Source organism: Salvelinus namaycush, chromosome 8, assembly GCF_016432855.1.
Source record: "Salvelinus namaycush isolate Seneca chromosome 8, SaNama_1.0, whole genome shotgun sequence".
In the NCBI taxonomy this organism is placed as follows: Eukaryota; Metazoa; Chordata; class Actinopteri; order Salmoniformes; family Salmonidae; genus Salvelinus; species Salvelinus namaycush.
Genome location: NC_052314.1, coordinates 16,618,775 through 16,640,015, shown reverse-complemented (window position 1 = coordinate 16,640,015; position 21,241 = coordinate 16,618,775). Strand labels below are relative to the sequence as shown.

General features: G+C 45.4%; 1 protein-coding gene across 2 annotated transcripts in view; it reads left to right on the top strand.

Annotated features, from left to right (window-relative positions):
- Positions 1 to 21,241, top strand: part of LOC120052445 (single-stranded DNA-binding protein 3-like) — a 143,007-nt gene that overhangs the window by 23,019 nt on the left and 98,747 nt on the right. For both annotated transcript variants that reach the window (XM_038999353.1, XM_038999354.1), the window contains exon 2: positions 4,653 to 4,725. In XM_038999353.1, the coding sequence (XP_038855281.1) occupies positions 4,653 to 4,725 (73 nt within the window). The remainder of the gene's footprint in view (positions 1 to 4,652; positions 4,726 to 21,241) is intronic.

The following is a 21,241-nucleotide window of genomic DNA, read 5'->3' as shown; positions in this document are numbered from 1 at the left end:
ACATGGTAGCAACACAACATGATAGCAGCACAAAACATGGTACAAACATTATTGGGCACAGACAACAGCACAAAGGGCAAGAAGGTAGAGACAACAATACATCACGCAAAGCAGCCACAGCTGTCAGTAAGAGTGTCCATGATTGAGTCTTTGAATGAAGAGATTTCAATAAAACTGTCCAGTTTGAGTGTTTGTTGCAGCTCGTTCCAGTCGCTGGCTGCAGCGAACTGAAAAGACGAACGACCCAGGGATGTGTGTGCTTTGGGGACCTTTAACAGAATTTGACTTGCAGAACGGGTGTTGTATGTGGAGGATGAGGGCTGCAGTAGATATCTCAGATAGGGGTTCGTTTTGTTAGGCGAGTAATCGCTCATAAGCGATCATAAGATACGTTAGCGGCAACTTTATGTGCAAAATAAGTTACAAGCAATGCGAAAAAACTAACAAAATAGCACAATTGGTTTGGAGCCCATAAAACGGCAGGCATCCCCTATGGCGCCATTCCTGTCAACTGTGTCCACATTTGCCAACACACTCTTATTTACTGTAGGCTTTTGTGAAATTAATATCTTGCATTTACTTCGACTCCCTTCTCCATCACTTCTCCTGCGTACCTTATCTAATCAAGGCCATGCTTTCACTGCTGAATTATTGAAATCAAGACCGGAAAGTTAATTTGCTAACAGACTGCGCTTTAGCTGGCTAAACTTGGCGGAGGTGCCTTCATGTCTAGTGGGAGCGTAGTCTGGGAGCCTGGGGCGAGATGTCAGGACAGTTGTGTTCCTGGGTTGAGGTGGGAGATCTCCCCTTGAAGTGTGGACATAGTGCAAAGCTCCGAGCTTGCTGGGGGCTGCTGTCTGCCTCCCTGGCCCTACCTCTAATGTTAAGGCTAGCACACATCGCACCGAATTTGGATCTCTTGTTCGTCTGCCGATCGTTCACCACGCTGTGTTTTTAGGGACCACCCACTTTTCTAAATGTAAAATCGGTTCACATTGGAAATTGCGTTCAGAGGTGCTAAGTACTCTCGGCCAGCGAACGCTACTGGTGTGTCTGAGCCCTTAGTCACTACAGAGGGGATCAAACTCAACCACCTACTCAATAGTCATTCTCTGACTGAGAGAAGTCAGCTGGCCTCTGATTTCCTCATCTTTCCGCAGCATGTCATTTGTATGAACATTATCCATGATGATGGGGTTTCAGTGGCCTCTGACCTCTTTACCTGGAGTGTCACGGCAGGGCAGAGAGCATTAGGTGAGAGGGGTAGAGGGGTGGATGAGACCAGCTGAGCAATCAACTAGGATGTTGAGATTCTTTTCGAGGCACCTGAGACAACACTATGACAGACAGGAGAAGAATGAGCAACACGCTTGTCACTCGGGGGTTGTAAATATATTATTATGGAGATGTTCCCATTGGGAGGTCAGAGGACATGGTGTGTGCACTAGCTGTTTCTAGTTTCAGAGAAGGCCTTTGTATGAACATATGCCTTGTGTTTGGTGTTGTGGCTCTGTCTCCTGTCATGTCTGGCCCTGTGGTTTCCACTACGGTCGTTAGCCCTTTTGTCATCACACAGTCATCACACAGTAGTCTTAACGCCTAGAGTTTCCTCGCTCTCTCTTTCCCTCTCCACTGATTCATCTACCTGCACAGGAAGAGTCTCCACAACCCTCTTCCCTTGGCGGAGTTACACTCAGTGCTTCTGACAGTGCAACAAACGGTGTCCCCCGAAGCCAGGATTGAATGAGTGTTTTTAAATAATGCATTAGAGACGGGGCAGATGCCCATCACCAAGGCATAGAACCCCAGATCACACCAGTCTAGCCATGAAAATTTAATCAACTCATGGGAATCTCTGTTCGATCCAGTTCAGCGTGGACCAGCTTATATAAGCCGACGCATGCCGCTGGATATTACACACAGCCAAGAGGTAGTCTTCTTACATTTTACACCAACTGCCTCCAGTCTTTACCAAAAAACAGAAGAGTTTAAACAGCCGCACTGAGAGGCTGAGAGGGAGGGAGAGGGAGAGCATAGGTACTTCCTGGTTAAAGGAGCGCCTAATTTTTGACTGGTTGCATTAAGCTATTTCAGAGCACACTCCCGGTGCTCAGTTCTCGCTGGCTGGTTTGAATTGAAGGTGAGACCTGATTACTAAACAGCACCAAACACTTTGTTTTACCAGGAACAGTAGTGTCGTGAGACAGTCGCTTCTAAGATCAGATAAGTATGAAACTATTCCAGCCAGCAATTTGCTCCATCGCGTCATTCATTTGTATATCATGCCATTACCTATAATCCATTGTTCGGCGACCATCACCCTTGACCTACCCTCTAAGAAGTCGCTCCTCTAAGCAGTCACTCCACCGTAAAAAAATACACAACCATAAAACAGAGACCGAGCAGATAAAACGCTCAAGACATAATTGCGTTCATTGCTTCCAGAACCTTTTGTTTACAGTAGATTACTGAAATTAAAGGTCTAATGAATGTCTGATGTAACAATGAGAAATATAGTTGCAGCATGCAGAAATCGCCCCGCCATTTCCTTTTGCCAAAATTCTAATAGGTCACCTAATTTCAGTTTGTGACAAAACAAGCAATGAAGAGAATCATTGTACCATCTAAACCGCTATGAAATATATTTTTAATAACAACAAATATTGTATTTTCAGCTGTTTGAAGCTGACACAAAAACAAAACGTAAGAACGGGAAGCATAGAAATAGCGCACATAGAACATATCTACCACTTCTTACACTTACTTTCAATGAGAATGACAGATGAATTTGGTCAGGTACCCCAAAAGGTGACATATTGCAGCTTTAAGAAGATAGGGCCCCCATTAACTAATGTCTAACGTTAGTCAGAACTGGTTTTTGGCAGACGGTGGAAGAGAAGTCTCCCACATGAAAAGCAGGCATATCGAAGGAATGATTACTTCGAGACAATTATGTCCCTTGTGCTTGGTTCAACACAATTCAATATCATCAGCCCAAGTTTTTCTGAGGCTCTGCTGCCACAGTGGAGGTAACCTGATGTGACCAGACTGACAGGGGTCCCTGTCCTCTCTAAAACCACACTGTTACTGAGCTGCCTTGTTGTCCCTCTGTTCAGTCTAGCTGGGGAGAACAGGGGATGTTTTCCCCCCCTAGAAGAGTGTGGGTTCAGCATTAGTCCAGGAGCATTGGGAGCACAGTAATTGCCAGCACAGGCGGCTAAATGACAGTCGTAATGGATACCAAAAATGCATGCGGCAGTGTGGCTTGTCAGATAGTGTGGCTCCGAGCCTTACTTGGCTGTCTCTGCTTGCCTCTTGTTTTCATCAGCCTTCATGTTAAAGGAGGAGCTCCTTAAACCACAGAGTTGTGGCATCATGCCACAAAGGTTTTTAAAAAATTATTCTAGAGGTTCCCAATGGCTGCTCCTTAGAGTCAGCAATGTTTTTCTGCCTATCCTCATAGTGAAACAGTCTCTGGTTCTTACTGTACATGTCAATACTGTGTGCATCAGGGTTCCCTAACTGGCGGCATGCGGGCTGAATTTGGCCTGCAGGTGGTTTTATTTGGGCACACAAGTTTTCTGAGCAAAATGTTTTTGTTTTAGGTTGAATTTTCATTTTTGGACATAAACTGTAAAAATACCAAGAAATCAGCTCTAATGGATTTTAATTTGGGAAATCTGTTCCCCAAGTATTTCCACACATAATAGAGAGACACTTGATCATATACAAATGTAAGCAAGGTTTGAAATGATGTTTCAGTCAAATATTATACAGTATCATGGCCTCCCGAGTGGCACAGCGGTCTAAGGTACTGCATCGCAGTGCTTAAGGCATCATTACAGACCCGGGTTTGATCATAGGCTTTCACAGACGGCCCTGACCGGGAGACCCATGAGGTGGCGCACAATTGGCCCAGCATCGTCCAGTTTAGGGGAGGGTTTGGACCGGCCGGGATTTCCTTCTATTATCGTGCTCTAGCGGCTCCTTATGGTGGGCCTGGGGCACCTGCAAGCTGACTTCGGTTGCCAGCTGGATGGTGTTCCCTCCAACACATTGGTGCGGCTGGCTTCCGGGTTAAGCGAACAGTGTGTCAAGAATCAGTGCGGCTTGGCAGGGTCGTGTTTCGGAGGACGCATGGCTCTCGACTTTCGCCTCTCCCGAGTCCGTCCGGGAGTTGCAGCGATGGGACAAGACTGTAACTACCAATTGGATATCACGAAAAAGGGGTAAAAGTACAAAAAAAGAAAAAGAAACGTATACAGTATCTGTTTGGGCTTCTTGTGGTCAATTTGCAGTCTATAAATTATTTGTAATTATGTTCCGGCCCCCCGACCATCCGCTCAAGAAAAAAATTGGCTGTGACTGAATCTTGTTGATGATCCCTGGTGTACATACTACAGGTCTGAACTCAAATACGATTGTGTTTTTGATTGTGACAAAGCCTTCCTCCTCCTGCTTAATTACACTGGCCTGTAAGGAGAGATCCAGTATAGCCACATTTTTCACCTGAGCACCAGTGGGTTAGGCTGCCTGCTACCCCAGGAGGGAGGGCGGGTGAGAGATTCTCCAGAGTGAGGAGGAGGGGAAGGAGGAATGGAGGAGGTGTGAGATGGAGCCTCAATGCTGACCCTTTTTTCTTTGTTTTACAGGTTAGCTTTATATGTGTATGAGTATTTACTGCACGTCGGTGCACAGAAATCAGCACAGACCTTCCTGTCAGAGGTAAGAAACAGCTTTAGAATAACTTTGAGGTGAATGGATGAATGGGATATTTCTCCATTGTATAGCGAGGGATGGAATCTACATTTAGCGGTAGCCCTGGGGTCAAGGAACAGTTTTGTAATCTCTGCTTTGTAACACCAAGTAATTGGATCCCAAAATGTTGGATACAATGATTTAAATGTAATGGGCCAAGACTAAGCTGATGAATAACAGCAGTATTAGTCTTAAGATTTCTATAAGGACAATACAAAATGGCAGCTATTCTATTTGCTTTCCATAACAACACCTAGGCCACGCACTTCCCCTATTAGTCTGATAGCCCCTGAAATGTCAGTGAGGTAAAGCCCTTCTAATGTGTTGCATCATCTTCCATAATGGACATCCTTCCTCATAATGGCCTAGTATTCAGGCCTTCCCCTCTATAACACCTCCACGTCTTAAGCAGCTCACTTAATATTGTACCGTTATAGCTGTGGAAGAACTTTCCTGGCACACAAATCACTGTGGACTGTATTTTTCATGTTAAAGACAAACGTTATATTTCTATTATGTGGCCGCTGTTCCTTTTCCCTAGGGCCAGGAGAATTCCTGACCCCTTATCTTGTGCAGGAAGCCATAAGTAGGGCCATGAGTTTTTCCTTCCCAGGTTACTTGGTCAGGACAAATTCATGTCCCTGCTTATACCTCTCTATGTGCCTCTGAAACTTTTAGCAGTTAGGTTAAAACCTCTTAAGGATCTGCCCCTTTTTTAAATTTTCGCCTTAAATGACACACCCAAATCTAATTGCCTGTAGCTCAGAACCGGAAGCAAGGATATGCATATTCTTGATACCATTTGAAAGGAAACACTTTGGAGTTTGTGGAAATGTGAAATTAATGTAGGAAAATATAACACATTAGATCTGGTAAAAGATAATACAAAGAAAAAAATTACAGTTTTCTTTTTTGTACCATCATATTTGAAATGCAAGAGAAAGGCCATAATGTATTATTCCAGCCCATGTGCAATTTAGATTTTGGTCAATAGATCGCAGCAGTGTATGTGCAAAGTTTTAGACTGATCCCATGAACCATTGCTTTTCTGTTGAAATGTTTGTATCAAGACTGCCAAAATGTGCCTAATTGGTTTATTAATAACTTTTTAAGTTCATAACTGTGCACTCTCTCAAACAATAGCATGGTATTCTTTCACTGTAATAGCTACTGTAAATTGGACAGTGCAGTTAGATTAACAAGAATGTAAGCTTTCTGACAATATCAGAAATGTCTATGTCCTGGGAAATGTTCTTGTTACTTACAACCTCATGCTAATCACATTAGCCTACGTTAGCTCAACTGTCCCGTGGTTGGGACAACGATCTGTTGAGATCCTTAAGAGGTTTAATTCAACTCCAGTATCCTTAATCAGTGATACCCTGGATGCTCATACTAGTCTATTTAGCTCCTATATTCTTTACCATTCATTTAGCCAGCAGTGAGAGCTCGACACCTCTAGAGTGGTGTTGATGCCTCTGCTCATTTGGTTCATAACTGTTCTTAAACACTTGCCTGGCTGCCCAAACTACTTGTTCCTGCAAAACGCCAAGCCCACAGATATTAGTTTTACTCTGCAACGAGTCTGGATCGGAGTACTTCCTTGACGATTTCTAGAACGCAAACATGTTCTAACTGTTCTGATTGGTCCCAGAAACCGATTGTTTGAGCCAGAACACACGTAGGTAAAGCAGCGTTTTAGAAAATGTGTCATTGGCTTTGATACTCTGATTGGTTAGAAATTATCCAATTGCTGATGACTTTGTTTTGTACAACACCCCTAATTTTGAGATCACCACAAACAACTTCAATGATGGCAGTCTTCGACAGAAGTATGTAGCCATCATAGAGCAGTGGAATAATTCAGTTTGAGTCGTCAGGCAATTTAAACACTCCCATGTGTTAGTCAGATTAAATAAGTGTAGTTTGATGGGTGAATGGGTACACTTAATAATAGTTAATAATAGTGTTCTTAACCCCCGGACCTGCTAAGGTGATCCCTTTCATGTGCAATGAAAGGTTGTGATGTTTCTAATTTATTTAATATAAAACACTCTCTGGCCTGTGTTCAAGCACAGAACTATTTCAGTGGTGTGATTCACCCAGCTCACATTTCCACATTTCTCCTCGCTGTATTATAATCTGTTCAGCTGTTATCATGTTATTACATACAGCATTGATGTTCCACCACTGTTCATGACTGTACCTGTGTGTCATTGTGTTCAAACATGCTTTGAGGTACATGTATGGAGCATGGCCCAGGCCTACATGAAATATTTAGAAGATACAGACACAACATTGTTTGCCTCAGTTGGGTTTCCCTTTGTCAACCACACAGGAGGAGGAACGTTAGACGACGGTTTTCTAAAACGGCCTCATTTTCTTTGAGATACTCTCAAGACGTGGAATCAATGGCACAACATTATACACAGTATGCTATATTTATTTATTTCCCCTCGAGCTTTACAGTGTAGGTAGCATAAACGTAACAACATGTAACATATGGATTTACATTATTATACACATCAAAAGTCCCAATGCAAAGTTACACCTCACTTTTTCTATTTTTCGAGTTATAACATAAAACCGATCTGAAAGTCTTTTCGGAAAAGGGTTTTTCTGGGGTATGGTGTGATATGTAGGACCCGGCAAGCCAGCCTATACTCTATAATGTAAACTCCAACAGAAATAACTTTTAAATGTATAACTTCAAATTGTTTGCGCTGATGACTACTAATTTCAATTACATTTTCAACCAACTTACAAGCAAATGTGTAATAAATGTATTTTTACAAATCAACCTGCAAGGTTGCTAGCCAACTAGCCTGCTAACATTAGCCTTACCAGCCTGCCAACGTTACATTAGCAGTGCATGAGTTAGCCAGTTGCTATCAACCCTTAGCTTACAGATACATTAAAGTAAACCAAAGTTTTGGAACTACATAATGCCATCTAACCAGTTATGAAAGAATATTAACTGCATATAGCCATCTTAGCCAGCAGCCAGCTAACATTAACTATTTAGCCAACTAGATAGTAGCCTAGTCAACTACCACAGTTATGGTCAGCAAGCTAGAGCCCAACTACTGGAGATGAGCTAGAACACAACTAACACAACACAACCAAAACATAACTGCAGATTGAAAGCAAAGAGATATTGATTGCTGGTGCCCATCCGATTGTAAAACTTTTAAAAGCGTGCATGCTGAGTTGGCTACCAAAGCAAGGGGGAGGCGGGCACTTCGCCGGGCAGAGGGAGAGTCAGGGAAATCTTAAATGGATAGATTCCAGATGTCCAGACTTATAGGTAACCAGATCGTGACTTCAACTAAGTTACTTACTAAAAGTCTTTGACCACACTGTTTTATTACATTGGTGAGTAAAACTCAAGGTTCCTACCCTTTAAGCTTAATTGTTGCTCGTTATCTTTCACAATTAATCATAAATTCCGTATATGTGGAAGTATTATAAAAACATAACTGACCTGTTATAAGAGAGCAGCCTTCAATGGGACTGAAATAATCTGTCACTCTCAGGTTAATGATCATATTATAAAAGGGTGGATATCAAGGTAGCTGTTCAGGTGTTATGTGTGTTTGCAAGGCTAAATCAAGCCACAACCTGGACAGGTTAACACAACAGAACGTCATACAGTAGTCTAGTCAATCACAATGCTGAGAAATCAATGCATTGTGCCTTAAACCTTTCAGTACAGCAGCAGGGTTTGACTAAGTGCCAACAAGACACAGAAGTGGATTAAAATATTAGTTACAGATCTGGGACAAGCTCAGAGAGATTAAAGGTCCAATGCAGCCTTTTTTTAATCTCAATATCAAATCATTTCTGGGTAACACTTAAGTACCGGACATTGATTGTTTTCAATTCAAATTGTTAAAAATAAACAAAAATAGCTTCTTAGCAAAGAGCAATTTCTCAAGCAAGAATTTTTCTAGGACTGTCTGAGAGTGGTTTGAGCGGGGGGGGGGGGGGAACTAGCTGTTGTTGGCAGAAGTTTTGGAACCCTTTACTGAGTTACAGTTTGTATAAGGAAATCAGTCAATTGAAATAAATTCATTAGGCCCTAATATATTGATTTCACATGACTGGGAATACAGCTAGGCATCTGTTGGTCACAGATACCTTAAAAAAAAGTAGGGTCGTGTATCAGAAAACCAGTCAGTATGTGGTGTGGGCACCATTTGCCTCATGCAGCGTGAGAAATGTCCTTCGCATAGAGTTGATCAGGCTGTTGATTGTGGCCTGTGGAATGTTGTCCCGCTCCTCTTCAATGGCTGTGTGAAGTTGCTGGATAGTGGCAGGAACTGGAACACGCTGTCGTACATGTCAATCCAGAGCATCCCTAACATGCTCAATGGGTGACATGTTTGAGTATGCAGGCCACGGAAGAACTGGGACATTTACAGCTTCCAGGAATTGTGTACAGATCCTTGCGACATGGGGCCGTGCATTATCATGCTGAAACATTTTTCCTTTTATTTATTTAACTTGATTTAACGAGGCAAGTCAGTTGAGAAGAAATTCTTATTTACAATGACAAGGGGGTTGATGGCGGCAGATGAATGGCATGACAATGGGCCTCAGGATCTCACCACGGTATCTCTGTGCATTTAAATTGCCATTGATAAAATGCTATTCTGTTTGTTGTCTGTAGCTAATGCCGGTCCATACTATAACCCCACCGCCACCATGGGGCACTCTGTTCACAACGTTGACATCTGCAAACCACTCGCCCACATGACGCCATACACGCTGTCTGCTATCTGCCCGGTACAGTTAAAACTGGGATTCATCCGTGAAGAGCACACTTCTCCAGTGTGCCAGTGGCCATCGAAGGTGAGCATTTGCCCACTGAACTCAGTTACAATGCTGAACTGCAGTCAGGTCAAGATCCTGGTGAGGATGACGAGCACGCAGATGAGCTTCCCCGAGATGGTTTCTGACGGTTTGTGCAGAAATTCTTCGGTTGCGCAAACCCACAGTTTCATCAACTGTGTGGGTGGCTGGTCTCGGAGGATCCCACAGGTAAAGAAGCCAGATGTGGAGGTCCTGGGCTGGTGTGGTTACATGTGGTCTGCGGTTGTGAGGCCATTTGGACGCACTGCCAAATTCTTGAAAACGACGTTGAAGGCGGCTTATGGTAGAGAAATTAACATTTAATTATCTGGCAACAGCTCTGGTGGTCAGCATGCCAATTTCACGCTCCCTCAAAACTTGAGACATCTGTGGCATTGTGTTGTGACACAACTGCACATTTTAGTGGCCTTTTATTGTCACTAGCACAAGGTGCATCTGTGTAATGATCATGCTGTTTAGTCAGCTTCTTGATATGCCACACCTGTCAGGTGACTGGATTATCTTGGCAAAGGAGAAACGCTTACTAACAGGGATGTAAACAAATGTGCTTATGGAACATTTCTGGGATATTTTATTTAATCTCATAAAACATGGGACCAACACTTTACATGTTGCATTTTTCTTTGGTGTAATTTACGGCCTGGTGATGTCATCAGCCAGGTGTCATGACTCTCCTGTGAGGATCCAAGAGATTAGGTTACAGTGGATCAGCTCTACAGAGTTCTCTCTCTCCCGTAGAGGGGGAGAGGGATGGATGTGGGGGTTTTATGACACCTCACGTCGATCGTAAACCATTAGGCAGCAGATGAGTCCTTTGGGGCCTAGTTTGGGTGATCGGAATGTCTGCTTGCCTCATGAAGTGTTAACCAACCCAAAACTACAACATCAAACAATGGACACAGGGACAATATTTCATCCTCCGAAATTTTGGTAATGAGGGATCTCAGTGCAGCGCGCCGACACCGGCCTCGGGGACGACCCGGGGGGGCGAGGCGCAGGGCGATCCGGATGGAGGAGATGGAACTCATTTAGCATAGCTGGATCCAATATATCCCCCACCGGGACCCAGCACCTCTCCTTCGGCCCGTACCCCTCCCAGTCCACGAGGTACTGCAGGCCCCTCACCCGGTGTCTCGAGTCCAGAATGGCCCGTATCGTGTACGCCGGGGACCCCTCGATGTCCAGAGGGGGCGGAGGGACCTCCGGCACCTCACCTTCCTGCATGGGACCAGCTACCACCGGCCTGAGGAGAGACACATGAAACGAGGGGTTAATACGATAATACGAAGGAAGTAACAATTGATAACACACCTCGTTTATTCTCCTCAGGACTTTAAATGGCCCCACACACTGCGGACCCAGCTTCTGGCAGGGCAGGCGGAGGGGCAGGTTTCGGGTCGAGAGCCAGACCCTGTCCCCCGGTGCAAACACGGGGGGCTCACTGCGGTGACGGTCAGCACTCCTCTTCTGCCGTCCACTCGCCTGATGCAATGACTCCTGGACGGCTCTCCAGGTCTCCTTAGAGCGCTGCACCCACTCCTCCACCGCAGGGGCCTCGGTCTGGCTCTGATGCCATGGTGCCAGAACCGGCTGGTACCCCAACACACACTCAAACGGTGACATGTTGGTAGAGGAGTGGCTTAGTGAATTCTGGGCCATTTCAGCCCAGGGGATGTATCTTGCCCACTCCCCTGGCCGGTCCTGGCAATACGACCGCAGAAACCTACCCACTTCCTGGTTCACTCTCTCCACCTGCCAATTACTCTCCGGATGATACCCCGAGGTCAGGCTGACCGAGACCCCCAGACGCTCCATAAACTCCCTCCACACTCGGGACGTAAACTGGGGACCCCGATCAGAAACGATGTCATCGGGCACCCCGTAGTGCCGGAAGACATGGGTGAACAGCGCCTCCGCAGTCTGTAAGGCCGTAGGGAGACTGGGCAACGGGATAAGACGGCAGGACTTCGAGAACCGATCCACAACGACCAGGATCGTCGTGTTCCCCTGAGACAGGGGAAGATCAGTGAGAAAATCCACCGAGAGATGGGACATCATAATTCCGCTCCGCTGGCCCGAGCTTCTTCGAGAAAAAAAGCACAGGGGTGGAGCTTCGGTGGCGTACCCGAGTGCTGTGAGAGCACGGCTCCAACCCCAGCCTCGGATGCGTCCACCTCTACTATGAACGCCAAAGAAGGGTCCGGATGCGCCAACACTGGCGCGTCGGTGAACAGCGCCTTCAAACGACGGAAAGCTCCGTCCGCCTCTGCTGACCACTGCAAACGCACCGCCCCCCCCTTCAGCAGTGAGGTAATAGGAGCTGCTACCTGGCCAAAACCCCGGATAAACCTCCGGTAGTAATTGGCAAACCCTAAGAACCGCTGCACCTCTTTTACCGTGGTCGGAGTCGGCCAATTACGCACGGCCTTGACGCGGTCACCCTCCATTACCACCCCGAGGTGGAAATGCGATAACCCAGGAAGGAAACGGCTCATTTGGAAAACTCACATTTCTCCGCCTTCACATACAGGTCATGCTCCAGCAGTCACCCAAGAACCTTGCGCACCAGAGACACATGTGCGGCGCGTGTAGCGGAGTAGATCAAGATATCGTCAATATACACCACCACACCCTGTCCGTGCAGGTCTCTGAGAATCTCGTCGACGAAGGATTGAAAGATGGCTGGAGCATTCTTTAACCCGTACGGCATGACGAGGTACTCATAATGGCCAGATGTGGTACTAAACGCGGTTTCCACTCATCTCCCACCCGAATACGCACCAGATTATACGCGCTCCTGAGGTCCATTTTCGTGAAGAACCCCGCTCCGTGAAATTATTCCACCGCCGTAGCGGGTAACTAAAACCCACAGTGATGGAATTGAGACCTCGATAATCAATACACGGACGCAAACCACCCTCCTTTTTCTTCACGAAAAAGAAACTTGAGGAGACGGGTGACATGGAGGGCCGAATGTACCCCTGTCCCAGGGCTTCCGTGACATATGTCTCCATAGCCAACGTCTCCTCCTGGGACAAAGGATACACGTGACTCCTGGGTAGTGCAGCGTTTACCTGGAGGTTTATCACGCAATCCCCCTGTCGATGCGGTGTTAATTGGGTTGCCTTCTTCTTACTGAAGGCGATAGCCAAATCGGCATACTCAGCGGGAATGCGCACGGTGGAAACCTGGTTTGGACTCTCCACCGTTGTCGCACTGATGGAAACTCCTACACACCTGCCTGAACACTCATCAGACCACCCCTGGAGAGCTCCCTGTCTCCACGAAATCTTAGGATTGTGAATAGCCAGCCAGGGAATCCCCAGCACCACCGGAAACGCAGGTGAATTGATAAGGAACAGACTAATCCGCTCCTTATGATTCCCCTGCGTAATCATCTCCAGAGGAATCGTGGCCTCTCTGACCAGCCCTGACCCTAACGGTCGACTATCTAAGGAGTGCACGGGGAAGGGGGGGGGTCTACCTTAACTAACGGAATCCTCAACCTCTGGGCGAGTCCACGATCTATAAAGTTCCCCGCTGTGCCTGAATCGACTAGCACCTTATGCTGGAGAGAGGAAAACATTTAAGAAAAAAACTAATAAAAACATGTGACCAACAGGAAGCCCTGGGAGAGTGTGGTGCTGACTCACCTGGGGTGACCGAGGAGTGTTCTGCCTGCCCTCTCGACTCCCAGATAGACTCCTCCAGCACCGACCGGAAGTGTGCCCTCTCCGGCCACAACTGGTACAGGAGGAGCCTCCTCCTCCGGTCTCCCTAGATGCAGCCCCCCCTAGCTCCATCGGGATGGGAGCGGGAGGGCCAGGAGGTGGAACTGACAGGACCCTTTCAGAACGTCCGCGAGCAGCTAGCAGATGGTCTAGCCGGATCGACATGTCTATTAGCTCATCCAGGCTGAGCGTAGTGACCCGACAAGCCAGCTCCCTGCGGACGTCCTCTCTCAGGCTACACCTGTAATGGTCTATCAGGGCCCTGGCGTTCCACCCCGCTCCAGCGGCCAAAGTCCGGAATTCCAGCGCGAAGTCCTGCGCGCTCCTCGTCCCCTGCCGGAGATGGAACAACCTCTCACCCGCCGCTCGGCCCTCCGGAGGGTGATCGAACACGGCCCGGAAACGGCGGGTGAACTCCGGGTAGTGGCCCCTCGCTGGGTCGGGCTCGTTCCAGACGGCATTGGCCCACTCTAGGGCAAGAGACGAGGACACTCATGCTCTCCTCGTCCGAGGGAGCCGGCCGAACGGTGGCCAGGTAGAGCTCTAGTTGTAGCAGGAATCCCTGGCACCCTGCTGCCGCTCCATCGTACTCCCTCGGAGGCGTAATACGCAGAGCGCTGGCACCGGATTCCGCTGGAGGAGATGGTAGAGTTGCTGGTGGGAGGGTAGGTGGGGTAGTAGGGAGACCACTCCTCTCCCAACGGTCCATCCTCTCCATCATTTGATCCATCGCTGATCCGATGCGATGGAGGATGGACGTGTGATGAAGGACTCTCTCCTCCATCGTGGGGAGAGGGGTGGTCGCTGCTCATGCTGACTCCATATATCTTGGTGCGGGCTTCTGTGACGACAGGAGAATGATGGGGTGTGGAGTCAGGCGCCGCACCACAAGCCCGCACCACAAGCCCGCACAAACACAAGCGGGCTAAACGAACTTAAATAGTACCCACCCCAAAAACCCAACAAGGAACAGGTGAAACCAATTAGACAAAAACAAACGAAAAGGAAAAAGGGATCGGTGGCTCTAGTAGACCGGCGACGACGACCGACGAGCGCCACCCGAACAGGAAGGGGAGCCACCTTCGGTGATATTCGTGACATGGGGTAAGCTGTCATTGTAAATATGAATTAGTTCTTAACTTGCCTAGTTAAATATATATATATATTTTTTCAAGAATGTGGAAGATTAATGTCTATTTTGTGATGTCATTAAAAGTTAAATGAAGACGTTATAACGAAACATTTACTAAGAGTTTTCATACGGTGTATATCATGTTTACATACTTTACGTTGTGTGGAAAATATCCAGGATAAAGAGAATATTTTTGTGATGGTAAAATTGTGATTTTAGTTCTCTAAACGAGATCATAGTAAATTCTGATACCTTGCTTTGTAACTAGCTACGCCCCAGGGAACCCAGAGAGCGTGTCAGCAAGACGGAAAGCCCCCTTTTTACCCGAGAGTATAAAGAATTTGAGAAAAGAGTTAACATATCAGACTAGGATGACCACGAGCTGCCGTCGAGGTCTACGATTAGTTGCGACCCCGAAAACGCTACACGAGGTTGAAGACAAAGGAACCTCTTAACAATCAATGCTACAGTTGAGTTGCTGTTCTAAGTACTGTATCTAAGAAGGTGAATTTAAGCAGGACCATCCGGTTATTCTCTTCAAGTCATCGTTTGTCTACACTGCTTTCATCCCCACCCTGAGATCTACACGGCTATTAGCCGTCCTCAGAAGACCACTCTTCCAGAACGAGTACAAGGAAACAGACAACTAAGAGAAAGGACATTGTGACATCCTGTGGACAATCAGAGACTTACACCCGAGAATGAATGAGACGGCCACCCAAAGAACAAGGCCTCCATCGAACCTTTCTTACTAAGCGGCCCCCGAAGGCCTGGGCCCAACAGAGATACCCAACGAAGACCTTCAACACTTATATACATGTACATGCATTACACTTCTTACCCATAAGAGCGGAAGTTCGGGGCAAGGTATTAGGGCTACTATAATTATAGTTTCCAAATGTATCCCAGTGTTGCCTCACACACACACACACACACACACACACACACACACACACACACACACACACACACACACACACACACACACACACACACACACACACACACACACACACACACACACACACACACTCAATCTCCATCTGGTGTAACACGTGTCATATTGTGTTGGTCCGCAAGGGGCCTGTTGTCATTGTATTAAGTTCTAATCAATAACCTCTAACCGTGTGTATACATTATCTTATCATTTAGCTTGTTAGTAAATAAATAATCAAATCAATTTGTATGGAATGATTAGTGAGACCCGGGTTTGTGTAGATTTACGAAGTCTATGACGTTCAGAATGAGACTGATTATTATTTGATGACTGATATGATATCTATATTCTTGATTTAATTCGGGAAATGGTAACTCTTTAAACAAACTTTTCCTGTGGTTCCCCAAATTCCTAATGTGTTAATTGTTACATGATTAATTTAATTGAGTAATAATTAAACGTAGTAGGTAATTATTTGATGAATAGCAGTCCTTACATTAACGATAGTCACGTCACGACACAGGGAAAACTCCATCAAACCAAAACGGGCTGAGATTTTAGGCGGTCTTTACAAACAGCTCATACTAAAAGGGCATTATCATCATTTTCACAGTAGCATTCCAATCTTGTATGTATGTACAGTTGAATTAGGAAGTTTACATACACTTACATTTGAGTCATTAAACTAATTTTTCAATCACTCCACAAATTTCTTGTTAACAAACTATAGTTTTGGCAAGTCAGTTAGGACATCTACTTTGTGCATGACACACTTTATTTTTCCAACAATTCTTTAAAGACTATTTCACTTATAATTCACTGTGTCACAATTACAGTGGGTCAGAAGTTCACATACACTAAGTTGACCATGCCTTTTAAACAGTTTGGAATATTCCTGAAAATGATGTCATGGTTTTAGAAGCTTCTGATAGGCTAATTGACATCATTTGAGTCAATTGGAGGTGTACCTGTGGATGTATTTCAAGGCCTACCTTAAAACTCAGTGCCTCTTTGCTTGACATCATGGGAAAATGAAAAGAAATCAGCCAAGACCTCAGAAAAAAGATTGTAGACCTCAAGTCTGGTTCATCCTTTGGAGCAATTTCCAAATAGGTACCACGCTCATCTGTATAAACAATAGTACGCAAGTATAAACACCATGGGACCACGCAGCCGTCATACCGCTCAGGAAGGACACGCATTCTGTCTCCTAGAGATGAACATACTTTGGTGCGAAAAGTGCAAATCAATCCCAGAACAACAGCAAAGGACCCTGTGAAGATGCTGGAGGAAACAGGTACAAAAGTATCGATATCCACAGTAAAATGAGTCCTATATTGACATAACCTGAAAGGCCACTCAGCAAGGAAGAAGCCACTTCTCCAAAACCGCCATAAAAAAGCCAGACTACGGTTTGCAACTGCACATGGGGACAAAGATTGTACTTTTTGGAGAAATGTCCTCTGGTCTCATGAAACAAAAATAGAACTGTTTGGCCAGAATGACCATCGTTATGTTTGGAAGAAAAAGGGGGTGGCTTGCAAGCCGAAGAACACCATCCCAACCGTGAAGCACGGGGGTGGCAGCATCATTTTGTGGAGGTGCTTTGCTGCAGGAGGGACTCGTGCACTTCACAAAATAGATGGCATCATGAGGCAGGGAAATTATATGGATATATTGAAGCAACATCTCAAGACATCAGTAAGGAAGTTAAAGCTTGGTCGCAGATCGGTCTTCCAAATGGACAATGACCCCAAGCATACTTCCAAAGTTGTGGCAAAATGGCTTAAGGACAACAAAGTCAAGGTATTGGAGTGGCCATCACAAAGCCCTGACCTCAGTCCTATAGAAGATTTATGAGCAGAACTGAAAAAGTGTGTGCGAGCAAGGAGGCCTACAAACCTGACTCGGTTACACCAGCTCTGTTAGGAGGAATGGGCCATAATTCACCCAACTTATTGTGGGAAGTTTGTGGAAGGTTACCTGAAACATTTGACCCAAGTTAAACAATTTAAAGGCGATGCTACCAAATACTAATTGAGTGTATGTAAACTTCTGACCCACTGGGAATGTGATGAAATAAATAAAAGCTGAAATACATCATTCTACTATCATTCTGACATTTCACATTCTTAAAATAAAGTGGTGATCCTAACTGACCTAAGACAGGGCATTTTTACTAGGATTAAATGTCAGGAATTGTGAAAAACTGAGTTTAAATGTATTTGGCTAAGGTGTATGTAAACTTCTGTCTGTCTGTCTGTCTGTCTGTCTGTCTGTCTGTCTGTCTGTCTGTCTGTCTGTCTGTCTGTCTGTCTGTCTGTCTGTCTGTCTGTCTGTCTGTCTGTCTGTCTGTCTGTCTGTCTGTCTGTCTGTCTCAAATCAAAAATATGTCTGCAGCATTGAAGGTTCCCAAGATCACAATGACCTTCATCATTCTTAAATGGAAGAAGTTTGGAACCACCAAGACTTTTCCTACAGACTTTTCCTACGGCCAAACTGAGCAATCGGGTGAGAAGGGCCTTGGTCAGGGAGGTGACCAAGAACCCGATGGTCACTCTTACAAAGCTCCAGAGTTCCTCTGTGGAGATGGGAGAACCTGCCAGAAAGGTAACCATCTCTGCAGCACTCCACCAATCAGACCTTTATGGTAGAGTGGCCAGACGGAAGCCACTCCTCAGTAAAAGGCATATGACAGCCCGCTTGGAGTTTGCCAAAAGGTACCTAAAGGACTCTCAGACCATGAGAAACAAGATTCTCTGGTCTAATGAAACCAATATTGAACTCTTTGGCCTGAATGCCAAGCTTCACGTCTGGAGGAAACCTGGCACAATCCCTACGTTGAAGCATGGTGGTGGCAGCATCATGCTGTGGGGATGTTTTTCAAGTGCCGGAACTGAGAGACTAGTCAGGGTCGAGGGTTAAGATGAACAGTGCAAAGTACAGAGTTCCTTGATGAAAACCTGCTCCCCAGCGCTCAGGACCTGATGGGGCGATGGTTCACCTTCCAACAGAACAATGTCCTTAGGCACACAGCCAAGACAATGCAAGAGTGGCTTCGGGACAAGTCTCTGAATGTCCTTGAGTGGCCCAGCCAGAGCCCGGACTTAAACCCAATCGAACATCTCTGGAGAGTCATGAAAATACCTGTTTTTCTTTTATTATTATGGGGTATTTTGTGTAGATTGATGAGGGGGAAAAAACAATTTAATAAATGTTAATATAAGTCTGTTACGTAACTAAATATGAATTCAGAAAGTATTCGGTCCCCTTGACTTTTTCCACATTTGGTTAAGTTAGACTTATTATTATTTTTACTCATCATTTCTCCACGATTTTGTGATATCCAATTGGTAGTTACAGTCTTGTCCCATCACTTCATCTCCCCTACGGACTCGGGAGAGGCGAAGGTCGAGAGCCAAACGTCCCCCGAAACATGACCCTGCCAAGCCGCACTGACACACGGATGCCAGCCGCACCAGTGTGTCGGAGGAAACATCATCCAGCTGGCAACCGAGGTCAGCTTGCTGTCGCCCGGCCCGCCACAAGGAGTCGCTAGGACAAGGATATCCCAGCCGGCCATACCCTTCCCAACCCGGACGATGCTGGGCCAATTGTGCGCTGCCTCATGGGTCTCCTGGTCACGGCCGGCTGTGACACAGCCTGGGATCAAACCCGGGGCTGTAGTGATGCCTCAGACACTGCGATGGAGTGCCTTAGACGGCTGCGCAACCCGGGAGGCCCTTCATTACAGCCTTATTCTAAAATGGATAATATGACCGGTGTCAGTAAAACTTAGGCAAAAAAAAGTAATAGTTAATAGTCACGATTGCTCTATAGAACATGTAAGCAGCCTAACCAGCTCTGCTAGCGCGAGTAAAATGGTCAGTGAGGTATTCTCATTTGTATCTGGAAGTAGCTAACTAGAAAGCTAGCCAACTTTAGCCAGTTAGTTTTGGTGCTTGGTTGGGACAACGCATGCATTGGCAGGCAAGTTACAGAAGGATGAGCAGGCTATTCCCCATTGTTTATCGGTGCAATTTCGATGGTTAACTATACTGAACAAAAATATAAGCGCAAAAACTTTTGGTCCCATGTTTCATGAGCTAAAAAACAGGGAATTTTCCGTACTCACACAAAAAGCTTTTTTCTCTTATTTTGTTTACATGTTTATTAATAACTCACAACCTTGATTTGGTCTTGTGTAGCAAATTTTGAAATTGTGTTTTTTACATTGGATAAAAGTTGAGACTTTTTGAAAGTTGATAAACTAGTAAACTTACTTTTGAGAAAATGGCCTTTGACTGAATGTTTTAGTATCTAGTGAAGAGCTCTTCTTTGTTGTCTACACCCATTCAGCATAGTTTACACCCTCTTAAGCTTTAGACCCACACATCTCGTTTCGCTCTTGGAGCGTTTAAAGCGCACACTTGGCGCTCTGGCCGATGATTTGTTTAACTCTGGATAACATGAACAGCCTAACCAGCTCTGCTGGCAACAATTTCATTACTCTTTTTTGACGACGTTTACTGACACCGGCCATATTCAACGGGTGTTGTACCCTTTAGCTTAAGACATGTAGCTAGGTAAACAACGTGTAAGATCACACACGTAATGTTAGCTAGTTAAACAACAATGAACATAGTGCCAAATCATGTCGTTACTACCCTGCATGAATCTGCTGGGAGCTAACCAATCAGGTTCAATGTCAGCTAGCTAACATTAGGCTCTAGCAAAGCAAACGGTTCTGGAATACGAATAATGTCATACACATAACGTTAGCTAGGGAGCCAGCCAGCTAACGTTAGCTAGCTAACAGTACACTTTAGCTTGAAATGAAACTACTTTCTGTCAAAATTTGAAACGTGTAATATCTGAAAATGTATCTAGCTAGACTATCTTACCGGTATACATCGTCATGCATGATGGACACGTCTCCCTGTAACAGATGCCATGTCACGGTTGCCCTTTGTTTGAAGATGTAATCCAGAGACCGGTGTTTTCTCCATCTCTTTAACTATCATACTCTAATTCCACTGATTTCAAAACTCGATCCTCCAGAAAGTGGAGAATAACACTTATGCAGCTCCACTACACGATACATTTAAAAAAGCTGCGTTCGACAGGATTACCAACACAGACTGACCAGCTCAAATAGACAGAAGCTTTCTATATGGCAGACCAATCCGAACCCCGAACTCGGTATGTCAAGCCCACTCATTATCTCAGCCAATCATGGCTAGTGGGAAGGTTGCTCTTTTTCTTTGGTTTAACCAACAAGGCTCTTAATTTATCAATTTTATTCTTATTTACAGATGTCATACAAGTTTGTTATTAAGGCACATGAAAGTTCACATGTTCCAGAAGGCATTTCTGCCCAAAAATGCATTAAAAAAAGTAAAATGGCGTGACTTGCGACATCTGCCTAGTTTCCTGAAACGGGTCACATTTATTTACATCCCTGTTAGTGAGCATTTCTCCTTTGCCAAGATAATCCATACACCTGACAGGTATGGAATATCAAGAAGCTGATTAAACAGCATGATCATTGCACAGGTGCACCTTGTGCTGGGGACAATAATGGGCCACCTTTAAAATATGCAGGTTGGTCACACAACACAATGCCACAGATGTCTCAATTGTTGTGTGAGCATGCAATTGTCCACCAGAGCTGTTGCCAGACCATTTAATCTTAATTTCTCTACCATAAGCCACCTCCAACATCATATTAGAGAATTTGACAGTATGTCCAACCGGCCTCACAACCGCAGACCACTTGTAACCACGCCAGCCCAGGAATTCCACATC